At 35.4% G+C, this 12,943-nt stretch overlaps 1 protein-coding gene across 1 annotated transcript in view; it reads right to left on the bottom strand.

The window, feature by feature from the left end:
• Window positions 1–1,254: 1,254 nt before the first annotated feature.
• Window positions 1,255–12,943, bottom strand: part of LOC137250293 (uncharacterized protein DDB_G0283357) — a 160,395-nt gene continuing 148,706 nt past the window's right edge. The window contains exons 6-7 of the mRNA XM_067782847.1: window positions 7,254–7,379; window positions 1,255–2,139 (exon numbers count right to left, since the gene is read on the bottom strand). Coding sequence (XP_067638948.1) covers window positions 1,375–2,139; window positions 7,254–7,379 — 891 coding nt within the window. The 3' untranslated portion in view covers window positions 1,255–1,374. The remainder of the gene's footprint in view (window positions 2,140–7,253; window positions 7,380–12,943) is intronic.

Genomic DNA, 12,943 nt, shown 5'->3' on the forward strand with positions numbered 1-12,943 from the left:
AATTAACATATTAAATTAAGCACATGGGAGGCGGGAGAGGATCGCGTAGAAACAAATTGAGAGGCTCACTTTTTTTCATTTTTTTGCTGTTCAACAAATATCGCATATTCTTCTTTCATAGTGAGTTCCATATGTTTTGTTGGAAGTATTATCATCTTTCCAGTTTTTGGGCATGGGTAGTGTTTGACATCCTTTGCTTTAGGTGAAATATCATCATGATTGAAATATGCATGAATGTCATCCATGTCATAATTTTGGACGTATTCTCTTTTATTTCGAGGCAGTTGTATGACATTTATTAAACCTCTACGAGTTTTTTCATCAAAATCATTAATCACTTTTACCGATAAAGCTTTTTGTTTTCTTGGTGAAATAGGAAAAGCTTTCGTTACCTTTAAAGCAGCCTTACCGAGAGTGGTTAAATTTGCATGGCTGTTGTTTATAGCTTCAGTTGGATTATTCTCTTGTGATCCAGTTTTCTTTTTTCTGTCTCTGCATTTTTTAACTCGTTCATGTGTTGCTTTACGACGCTCTGCAATGACACGATCACGGCGAGTGGTGGACAACAACATTTCTGTAGCTTTCGATGCCTCTCCGTTTTTTCATTAATGCATCCATTTTTTTCTTGTATTCGCCATACTTGTTAATTTTTTTCAAATAAGCAATGTAATTCTTATTGATTTGTGCCCGGCTTTGCGGTTTCTAAAACGAATTTTAAATGTTGGAGAAATCGGTCTTTAATGTTACATAAATTAAATTCCGAAAGGCGGTCAAACGATAGGGATTTTAATATCAATCACTATGTCTCTCCAAACTAGACTAAATTCTATAGGAAAAAATACATTTTTGGCTGTTTCCCCGTTTTTAAATTTTGCACAATAAAACATTTTCGGTAATTTGGTATTTAACGTTACACAGTTATAGAAGTAAAATTTAAAAACGATCAAACTCACAAAAAGCGCGTCGAATCACATTGATTTCTATTATACTCAATTTTTTAAGGCCTTTTCTATTCGAAAAATATTAATTTTATTTGTATGAGCCATTTCAAAGTTATGGGGCCGTACCTTTATTTGTCTTTAAAAAACAAAAGTACGCATTGAACTTTTATTTTCGGACTTGAAAAAATATAAGTCCGGATTTTACTTCGTGGGATTTAAAAATTTATTTACATTACATTTGATTCTTTTTTTTTTGCTGAGCTCATTTACACTTACAATAAAAACTAAAGCAAATGAAATACAATAAGGTAAATACTATTTTTGCTATATACAGTTATATTAAAAATATGGCTACATAAAATGTAGATTTAAAAATTGATTTAATTTTACAAAATTTCAAAAAGTTTAAAATCCTCAACACGACAACCAAGTCTTAATTACCAAAAGTAATAGTTTTATCTGAATTTTTCGTGCTACAACCGTTGTTGCTACTATGTCGATTACCATTCTTGAGTATACCATTCGTGCCACCATTCCCGGTGCCACCATTACTCATACGTACCGGTGCCACTGTGGCTACCTCATTTATACTGACGCTATGAATTTTTCTCACAACATTCTCATAGTTCTCATAACTGTTGCGTAACGGACAATTGCTTTGATGTTCTAACGTTTCAGCTGATTTCTTCAATTTTGAACGTGTTAATGTATTTTGTAGTTCAGATTGTAGATCTACAGGGCTAACATCTGTAATGCCGTTATTACGTTTTGTTGGTGAGCTAACAAAATCAAATTTAGCCGGTTCGCGCCGTTGTTGTGGCTGTTCATATTCGCCAATTGTTATTGTACCCGGTCGCGATGTACGTCGATTGTTGTTGTTGTTATTTTTATTATCGTATGCCATATCACGTGCATTTGTTGTGACTATATTTGTGCTGGAATAACCGTATGTGGGTCTTACGCTGCTACATATTGTTGTTGGAAATGTTGCTATTTCAACGTTGTCATAATCTGGGATAGGGGTGGCTGGCGGTTCGGGCGGTTTTTCTGTTGGGGCTTTGAGCGCTACTCCATTGTTGTTGCTATAGTAATCAATTGGTTTTTGTTGTTGCTGAAATTTATTGCTAGTTGTATTCGCGTACTGCTGCGATTGTGGTTGCTGTTGCATTCGCGGTGGTGAACTGGAAAATTCAATTGGCTGCAAGAGAAGACGGACGATTTTTATAATATATATATATATATATATATCATATACTATATTAAATTTTAATTTTATTTTGCATAAGGATGTGTAAGCAGTTTCAATAATTTTTTTTGCATAAACATTGATGGACAGATATTTACTAATTAAAAATAAACCACAGCATAAGTCCAAGAGAAATCAGTCATGCATGTCGTACAGGGCGTATGAGTAATTATTTGTCTTTCAATTCTTTGCCATCAAATTGTATAAAATTGTTTATACCCAGCGTGTACTTGTGCACAAGGGTATTATAACTTTGATTGGATAACGGTAGTGCGTAATGGATTAAAGTAATCGATATAGATATGAACTTTCTTATATCAAAATTATCAACTCCAAAAAAATTTTGATTGTTTCGTGTCCGTCGATCTGCCCGTCCTTCGTCCGTTAACAGGATAACTTGGCAGTCAAAATTGGGATATCTTTGCGAAAATGAACGTTTTTCAAGTCGTAAAATAAAAGCTGTTGAACATATCGTGTTAGAACTTGGCATGCATGTTGTACTTGCACTATTAACGCATTTTATGAAAATTAACTACATCGTTTAAAGACCAGGGGCCCTATTCAGTAACTATGAGTTTTGAAATGTACATTTTAAAACTCACAGTTACTGAATAGGGCCCCAGGCCACTTTTCTAAACAATTGGTATCGAAATTTCGATAATTGGCAGAACGGGATAATATATTACAAAAGAAAGATAAAGTGACAAAATTTGATATGTAGATGGTATTTATGAAGACAAATAGATATTTGATAAAATTTTGTCAAATAGGCGTGGTACAGACCACATTTGAACGCAAACAAATTTAAAGGTTTCTCAGCTGGAAATCAAAAGCCGTTCAAGATATAATGGCATTTGGTATTGAGGTTTTCCTTGGTAATGCTTTGTGAAAAACAAACAAAATCAATTGGCCATCATGCCTACTATAATAAAAAGCGATATCCAAATTTTGAAAAAAGGGGAAAATGTGACAATTCATTACCAAGACCAATAAATTGATGAAAATGGATACGTGGGTTGACTTTGTTGACGTTGAACTGCCCACTTTTAAGAGAAGAAAATTTATTTAGTTTTGCAAGCTGTAAGCCAGAAGCCGTTAATATCACTTTGCAATTTTGCAGAATTTTGATTCATAGTATTATATTTAGATCTAAGGAAAATTCATCAACTATCATGTCAATTTAAAAGAAAAAAAGTTGCTTAAAATTTGAACCAACACATAATCGGACATATTTCATATTTCTTTATTCAGTCTATGATTTACAAGAATCTTAAAGACTATATTAAACATTATTAAACATAAGGTTTATTTACAGTAAAGTTAATTTAAAATGGAAAATAACATATTTTAAAACTTCGACGAGATATCGAAAAATCAATACAATAATTATTATTGATTGAGTTAATAGCAATTAGAGTGCGAATGATCGGGTCATTAAGTGCGTAATTAGACCTAAACTGGCCAAATACAAACATAGTATATTGGCGCAAAGTCCGTGATGGAACATAAAAGTTCAAAGACTCTAACAGTATTGGGCAATCAATATTGCCATTGGAAATATCATAAATAAACATTATAGATGTAATTACTCTTCTACTTTCTAATGTGTGAAGATTAATTAGCTTACACATAGATATATATAAACAGTACTTCATGAGTACTTTTTGCGCACGTTCGATTCTCTTATTGTGTACCTCATAACAAGGACTCCATTTTATGGAACCATACTCAAGCCTTGACGGCACAAAGGCATTATATAATAGGTTTTTAGTATATCCGTCCTTAAACTCGGATCCATTTCTTTTAATAAAGGCCAGTAAGGAATATGCTTTGGGGATAATAAAATTTAAGTGCTCGGTGAATTTAAAAGACGAATCGAATGCAGCACCTAAATTCCGAATTTTATTCACCCTACGTAACGGCTTATTAGAGACATAATAAGACGAAATCAATTTACTACATAATGTAGAATAAGTTATGTAATAACATTTGTTGGCATTTAGCGCAAGCTTATTTTTACAGCACCACTCATTAAAATTATTTAACTCAGATTGTTGTATGAGAGTATCAGACTCCTTCTTGATTCTGAAAACAAATTTCAAATCATCAGCGTGAAGGAAATAATTGCATTACTTGAAACAAGAAATTACATCACTGATAAAGAGAATAAAGAAAAGCGGGCCAAGGATAATACCTTGGGGCATCACCTGCTACGTAAGGTGATGGCTTTACGTTATAAATAACAACAAAATTTATCCTATTGGATAAGTATGAATAAATCTATTGTAAAAATGTTGAGTGGAAACCCATTTTTCGCAATTTAGCCAAGAGAGCTTTGTGCGAAACTTTGTCAAAAGCTTTGGATATGCCCGTATATATGCAGTCAACTTGACAACCATGAGTAAAAGACGAGATGCAGTAATTCGAAAAAACGACCAGATTAGTTACTGTTGAACGCCCGGAACGAAGCCATACTGACATGGGCAAATATAACGCTTAACTACGGACGTTTTCTCAAAAAGTTTTGAAATTACAGGGATCTTCGATATTCGCCGATAGCTTGAAACGTCAGTTTTACTACCACTTTTATGAAAAGGTTGAATAAAAGTAGTTTTCCATTCATCCAAAAAGATACCAGACTTTAATGATAAATTAAATATATGCAGCAAGGGCTCTGCAACGGAAGCTACATATTGCTTCAGAAAAAAAGATGAAAATTCTTGAAAATCACATTGCTTGGAGCTCTTGATCGTCTAAATACTTAAGATAATATCATCAATATCTAGAACTAATGAGGAGAAGTCGAAACAAGACGTTATCTCATTCAACATATCCCCGTCGTCATTCAACAGATCATCAGTAGCAAAGTTTGCTTTAAAAAATTCTGCAAACAAATTGGCTGAATCACTAGACGATGACGAGTTCTTGCCCTTGTAAGACACAGACAACGCTATTGTTGAAACAGTACCATTATGGATAGTTTGTTGCAAAGTACGAAAATTGAAAAAAAAAAAAAACGTTAAACGATCCAGGTCCGGTCCTTTTGGTTACACTTTTCACAAAACTTTTAATATCAAAGTCGAAAAACAGCGACTAAGTTTAACAAAATTTGTTAAGAACATTGTTTCAATGAGGTATACCTGCCGTGAGTATATTCTAAGCTCGCAAGCCCGCTGGGTATACTCAATGCGCCTGGCATTCCTCTTTAAATATTTCCTTTATATGTATTATACCACGCGTTGGATATATAACGTTCGGTTTTGCCCGAACTTAGACTTCCTTACTTGTTTGTCTTGCAATTCTTTGCCCTCAAATTGTATAAAAATTTTTATGTTGTTAATATTTCTGTACGTAGTCGTTTTTTTTTTTATTTCAATTGAAATGGTTTTCCCAGTAAACTCAGGGCAACGAAAAATTGTCTACCTGTAATTTTTATTAAATACAACTTTAATTCAATAACATGGTCTATTTTTTATATGTAATTAAATCAATCGCCTTCACAAAATTATCGGAAGTCAGGCGTTACTAAAGCTTCAATAATGCATTCATAAAATAATGATAAAGCTTTTCGCAAAAAAAGTAAAAACAGACGAAGCTTTGTACTTATGATTCACAATGCCAAGTTTATCTTTGGTAACTCGGCAAGGTTGCTGACAATATAAACAACCAGGGGCCCGTTTCACAAAAATACAAGTTTTGTAATACAAGTGAACATGTTCTGGCAGAAGACTTGTATGTTTTGTGAAACGAACCCCAGAACTTGTGAATAAATGGATACTTTTTAAATTTTCTCAAAATATCTGTTATTAAAGCAGATAAAATTGGAATCTAAGTGTACTTTGCCAAATCGCGTATAAGGTCCTGCCAGGCGTATTGTGCGAAAGATTGAGGACCACCGTGAATTGGCGGATTGGACCATACCATTGCGGCTTCAGGCCTGGTAAATCTACCATCTACCAGTTTTTCATAATGCGAAAAACCTTGGAAAACCCGGCTAAAAAAGAATTTACACACATCACCTCTTCGTCGATTTTAAAGTCGCCTTAGACATCAAGAAACGGAGTTGCCTATATGCCGCTCTGAATTTAGTTCCCCCCCCCCCCCACGTTGAGCAACACCCTCATCTCAGTCAGAATTGGGAAGGACCTCTCGGGGCCGTTCGAAACGAAATGTAATTTCAGATAGGGTGACCCCTTATCGTGCGTTTTCTTTAATTTGATGCAGGAGAAAATTTTACTGCAGAACTTAGACTCTCTGGAACAATATTCTATAAGAGCGTGCAATTAGTGGCGTATGCTAGCGACGTTGATATCAATGGCCTGTAAATCCGCGCCGTAACATCTACTTACTCCAAATTGGAAAAAGAAGCAAAAATATGGGTTTGATTGTGAATGAAAACGAAGTACCTGCTATCACCAAAAAGAGGCAGCACATTTACGCCTTGGCCACTGTTGGAAACCATAATTTCGAAAAGTAATAAAAACTTCGTTTACTTGGGAACGAGCTTAATATAAAAAACAGCATCAGCTTTGAAATCATTCTTGCCAATAAATGCCGCTTTGGACTAGGTAGGACCTATCGGCAAACGATAATCACGCTCTGCGAGTCCATGGACCATGACATCATCAGATGAGGCGGATCTGGGAGTGTTCGACAGAAAAGTTCTGCGAAAGATTTACGGGCCTCTATACGTTGGCGACGGTGAGTAACGAAGAAGATTTAATATTGAGCTGTACAAGCTTTACGCAGACATCATCATAGTCTAGTCGTATTAAAACACATCGTCTACGCTGTCTAGGTCATGTAATGCAAATGAAAGATTGTGCTCCGGCTAGTAAAGTATTTTAATTAGAGCCCGCCTAAGGAAGCAGAGGAAGAAGGCGGCCCACTCCGCTGGAAGGACCAGGTGGAAAACGGTTTAAAATCTCTAGGTGTGGCCATTTGGCGCCAGTTCACACAACGAAGAACGAGTAAACGGTTAAGCGTCAATTAAGTAAATAAGTAAGATTTTCCCTTAAGTTGTATCCCACTATCGTAGTAGTCATTATTATATAATCTTCACTTACCGGTGGCGGTGCCTGGTAATGTGTGCCATTTGTTGGTGTACCATTTTCATTACGATAAATACGACTTGAGCGATGATTTATATCGTCTTCCATTATGTTGGTATTTCGTAAAACGTCCTGACGCTCCTAAAGAAAAAAATTACAAATGAGATTGTTAGATAACATTTACTTAAATACATATATATATATAAACAAATGAACGCAGTGAGTGCAAATACTTAATCACACAGAAATATATATAAGAATGAATGTAACTAATTGCAAAATGAAGATAAATATGCGCAATCAAAAGTACGAGTTGATAAACGTTTTTAATTGTCCATTTGGAGGCTTTCTTCATCGCTTCTACTTTTATTTTCACTTAAATTTAGGTATGTATGTTCGTATATTTGTTATTAATTAACTTTTAATTTTGTTTTTACAGATTTGCTTACGTACCTCATAGGTGCTGAATGTGACAAGACTGAGTCCGTTGCGCGCTGGACGCATTGTTGTATATAATGATTTATCATCATCTTGTTGCATCGCGTATATTTGTTTTAAGTAACTACAGTGATGTTTTTGTTGTGTTGACTATATTATGTTGACTAATTAACTAACATAATAACCAGGCATAATAGATATTTATACTAAGCAGTTCCGTAGATACATTAATATATGTACATTTGTGTGCGAAATAATAGCAGTGCCATGTAATGAAAAATCCACATTTTAAGAACATTAAAAATGTCCAAAAAAAGTTCATTTTCGAAAACATTTGGCAAGCCCTGACCAAGAGACTAGAAGTATCAGAATTTTGACTGCCGAATTCTTTTGAAAATTCTTGCACCCTCACCAAGAAGCCATAAGTTATTAATCCGACAAAGATTTCTCCTGTTAATTCCATATTTTCACTGATTTGAACAACACGTCCGGTATTCGCCAGTTTTCCTTTGCTTTGCTATTCTTTAACCGTGACTTCACTGTTGTTTCTTCATATTTAGATAAAACAAAAACAAAATATTTAGCGCGATTTACCTTCGAGTAGATTTAGGCCGAACTTCGTCGGAGTGTCTGCCACACAACTGCCGAGGGGCGACCCCGCTTTGAAAAACCATTAATTTTTGATGTTGCATTGCCCAGGATTTCACTCAGGACCTTCGCTGTGATAGGAGTATCACGCTACCACTTTACCACTACATGGGTCGACCATGACCAGGTATCAGGATCAGTGACGTGCATCTCCCTGGCATGTCTGCTTGCAGCAGCTGAGAGTTCTGGATATTGGACTTAGGGAACGGAGTTCGCCAGGCATATATCGGCATAAGACTAATCCGACTCTTGGCGGATGGGACTGACTGGTCCAACCATTGAGTTCTTATATGCCGAACTTCTTCATATTATATGCAGAGGTTACTATTGTTATGTCTTTGGTTAGCGGTGCCTCTTCAATCAGATGCCATCATCCCGTGGTAGTTCTGAGCGCAGTGATAGGCCTGCAGTTCCTCGAGTGTGTTTCTTCAGTTATCAGACGCCCCTAATCGTACCAGCTTTTTTGGTCACTCTGAGGTCCTTTAATATCTGCAGCGGCGGTACGTAGTAAATCAGGAATATTCGCACACTTCCCGGTTACGTCGTTTGGTCGAAGAGTGTCTCTGAGCGCTGAAAATGGAAATCGTCAGCTGTATGTTCCGTATGCAGGATCTTGCATATGAAATTTCTTTGTGTCACCGCACGCATTTTCTTAGCTTCCCAGATTCTTGAACGTATCTTGACTCCCAAAATTTATTGGTGCGAGTTGAATATTCGCGATACTGGTTTTATTTCATGTTGTTTGATCAGTAAACAACCAAGAATTTTGTTGTTTCTTTTTATGCTGGATCCAAGAACTAATTTTCTGTTATGGGTGATGGAGAAGTCTAACAACCTCAGCCTGCTGGAAAATGTTAGTTATACCGTGGAAGCTGAATTTTTTGACCGTCGAACAAAAGACCTTTTCCCACCCAAGAGTTTGCGTCTCCTATCATGATTTTTTGACCAGGTTGGCACTAATCATGGTATGTTTTTCTTGTTTCTATCTATTGGTGCGTAGGAGCAGACAAATGTTTTACTAAAAAAACCCCTTGATAATGATCCTGGCGGGGCGGTTGATCACGGCTATGACCGATAGTACTTGAAGTCAAAGCCTCTTTCCCACTACAAAGTAAACCTCGTGACTCTGACTTGCGCTTCAGTCGTTATAGCTACTGTTGTAGATGTCACAGGGCCGAATGTCTTTCTGCCTGCCTGGTTTTTTGCCTTATCGAAGACATAAAACAGCCAGACATCAGGAGATAACCTGAAAATTTCTGACATCAAATCATAGTTCTTAGAACGTTGCCTTTCGGATCGACAGAAAAAGGAGATCTCAGCCGAGACTTTTTGGCACATTTTTCCATTGATAGGGCTTTTACGTCGACGGTTTCTGTTGCCACTGCTATTATTTCACACGCAGTTGTACAATCTTTGTAATTAGGTATATTTGTGCTCAAGTATTTAACAGTAATTAGATGTTGAATTTGTTGAATGTCGCTGTGTTGCAGTAAACGATTGAACGAATGATTGTTTTATGTAATTATGTTCATTAATTTTCAAGATTGTCGCTTTGTCTCTTAGTTATTAGAGTAAAAAAGAAATCGAAGCGAACAATGAATGACACAAATACACCCACAGAGTTTTCACAATTTTAAATTAATACACGCAAACAAACTCTTTTTAGTTTTTTGTTAGTTATCTTCCTTGTTCTTTCACTTGTTATTGTTTATTTATTTTTAATTAACAATAAAAATTTAACTTTGCGTGTTTACAACCGTCGACTTTGTTATTATTAACTCTTCCAAGCAACTGCGACTAACTCACTGACTGGCCGTTGTCTGACTAATTAAATGGTCGGTTTTATACTTCTGAAGCTACTAAAATATGCGCAACTTTAATAATAATAATACACCGAAAGAAAAAGGCTGGTAAAATCGAACGAATTATGCGGGAATTTAACCGATATTTCTGTTAATTTTTATCGATAGTAATCAAGTTTGCAGAAAATGTTAATTTTGAATTCAAAACAAAACAAAAAAAATACAATACTACAATACAATTTTGATGTTTTTTTCTAGGCCCTTAAACCAGAACTTTTTGTGTGGTAGACGTAAAGCGCTATAATCACACCACGGTAGGCGCCTAGCTCTGCTCTGTTAACCAACAATTATTAATGTCCCCCTAAGAATTCCAGAAAGACTGTTGAAATAACAGATTTTCGTCAATAATCAAATAACAGTGGGTGTTGATATGACAGAGGTTTATTTAACACAAAAGCCATAAGAGAAAAGTAATGAGCACCGTGAGCGTAAGCTTTTCTTTAAAATTAGCTAATGTAATTGCATAATATTTACAGTTGTGTGCTGTTGAAATGAAAAACGAAATCCGCTCTTTTAAGTGAAAAATCAGTAACATTGATTGAGGGTCCGTAATTCGCACAGATTATTGTTAACTTGAAACATATTTCTTTTGATGACAAAAAACTCGGTAATGTCATTGATCGATTTTACCGAATGTCTGTTAATTCAAGATCAACCAGTCCAATTTGTTGATTTTACTAGCTTCATTTCTTTCGGTGTATTGCAAGACGAAAAGAACAAAATTCCAATGTAAAGAGGTAAGCACAAACAAGTCTTTTTTTAATTATTGACCAGCGTTTTTTTTCTATTAACTTTTCTTTATATTCTTTAATGTAAAAATTTTTATATCGCGTTAAGCACACGTCCGATAAGATAACGTTTGGAGTTCTATTGTGGAAATATATTTTAACGAAGTTTTGTATTGGCGCTTATGAATAATTTGACACGCGCACAATTCGACAGCACTCACTGACTAAACTATTATTAAACTAAATAAATGTAAAGCGCGATAAACTCAGAAGAGGTTTTAGGCCGAGCCTACTTATTTTATGTCGATTCCGTACGGCATCTGCAAGACAGATGAGTTTTCACTGAGAGCTTTTCGTGGCAGAAACACCATCGGAGTGCATGCCAAACACTGCGGAGGGCGACCCCGCTTAGAAAAATGTTCTTCTAATCGAAAAAACTTGTTTCTAAGATTTTGATGTTTGTTGCTTTGCCCGGGGCGTGAACCCAGGATTGTCGCTGTGGTAGGCGGAACACGCTTACATCACACAACGGGTGCTGCTAAACTATTAACTATACATATCATATATTACGTAATACAAATAGTTTTTGTCATACAAATCCGCTTATTTTTCATCTATGTATTTGTTTGCAGCTAATTTTTCCAAATGTTAGCTGCTCTTACTTCGTCGCGCGTCTGATTAATACTAAAGGTGTGTTGCTGCGGCGATACCTCCAAATATGATCGCCTCCGTCAATCTGTCAGTTGGCAATAACGAATGATATCATTATATTACTTAGAAAATACAAAAGTACTTATGAGTTCTCTTACTATGATGCACAGAAAAACGTTTATATGATCTTGGCAAACAATTTGAGTGAAGAGCAAACAAAAACTCAATGAAGTAAGGAAATCTAAGATCGGGTAGAAGCTCACATAATATACTCACACTCAGAGAAAAAATCGTCCTAAAACGAACGAAACAAATTCAAAATGAAAAACATTCGTTGACAAAAGTCTGCTAAGTACGTTTTTCTTAACTCGTGGCCGATAGGCTTGTTCTAAGAACAGTTTTTCCAGGCACACCGTTCGTATTTTATGACCAGTTTGGTATTGACGTATGAATTTCTGTGCTCATTTGAAGCAAGATTTTATTTTTTTGTCATAAATAAAAAATATTTATAACAAAATTTTTGTTATTAAAATCCAAAAGCTTAAGAAAAAATGCATATTATCTTATTGAGAAATTATTCTTATTTGAAGAATTGATTGAATTGTATAGTTTCTTTTTTCTTTAACTTAATTTAAGAACAGTGCACTTAATTTAAGAACATTGTTCTCATTAATAGAACATTTGTTCATATTTTAAGACCAGCCGTTCTTTTTTCAAGAACATGGCGTCAATTCAAGCACAAGGTTGTTCATATTTTCATATTTCAAGAACCAAAAAGTAAGAACTTGAAAAGCTTGAATTGAGTCCGGTGGTGCTGGATTTTAGAACGGCATTTTTCTCTGAGTGCAGTTGTGCAGCTTTTCAAACACTATATTTGATTCACTATCAAGCTTAATTTAGTCATCCAGGGTTAGAGCACTATTAGGAATATTCGTAATTCACTCTTGCATTCCTTATTCAGTAATCCGTTACATGCCCAAATAGGACAAATTTAATACAAAATTCTAAGAGCGCACGATCTCATTCAAAGGCAATTCAGTCCGAGATCTGTTCTGGATAACGTTAAACTCAACTCTTTTTCTAAGCTTATCGAAATTTAACAGGACGAATAGTCATCAAACGGTTGAGTATAAACAAATATAGATACAATGGAAAGAAAAAAGTCAATAAAAATAATGGTAGCGTTAAAAAGATAAAGGAAGTGAATTGGCATCTTTAAACAAAGCAGTTTCAGGTTTCTTAATTCGCAAAATACTTCATGCTTCAATTAGGGACATCATATTACATATTACATTGGCGGCCACCGTGGTGTGATGGTACCGTGCTCCGCCTATCACACCGTATGCCCTGGGTTCGAACCCCGGGCAAAGCAACATCA

Source organism: Eurosta solidaginis, chromosome 4, assembly GCF_040869045.1.
Source record: "Eurosta solidaginis isolate ZX-2024a chromosome 4, ASM4086904v1, whole genome shotgun sequence".
Lineage (NCBI taxonomy): Eukaryota > Metazoa > Arthropoda > Insecta > Diptera > Tephritidae > Eurosta > Eurosta solidaginis.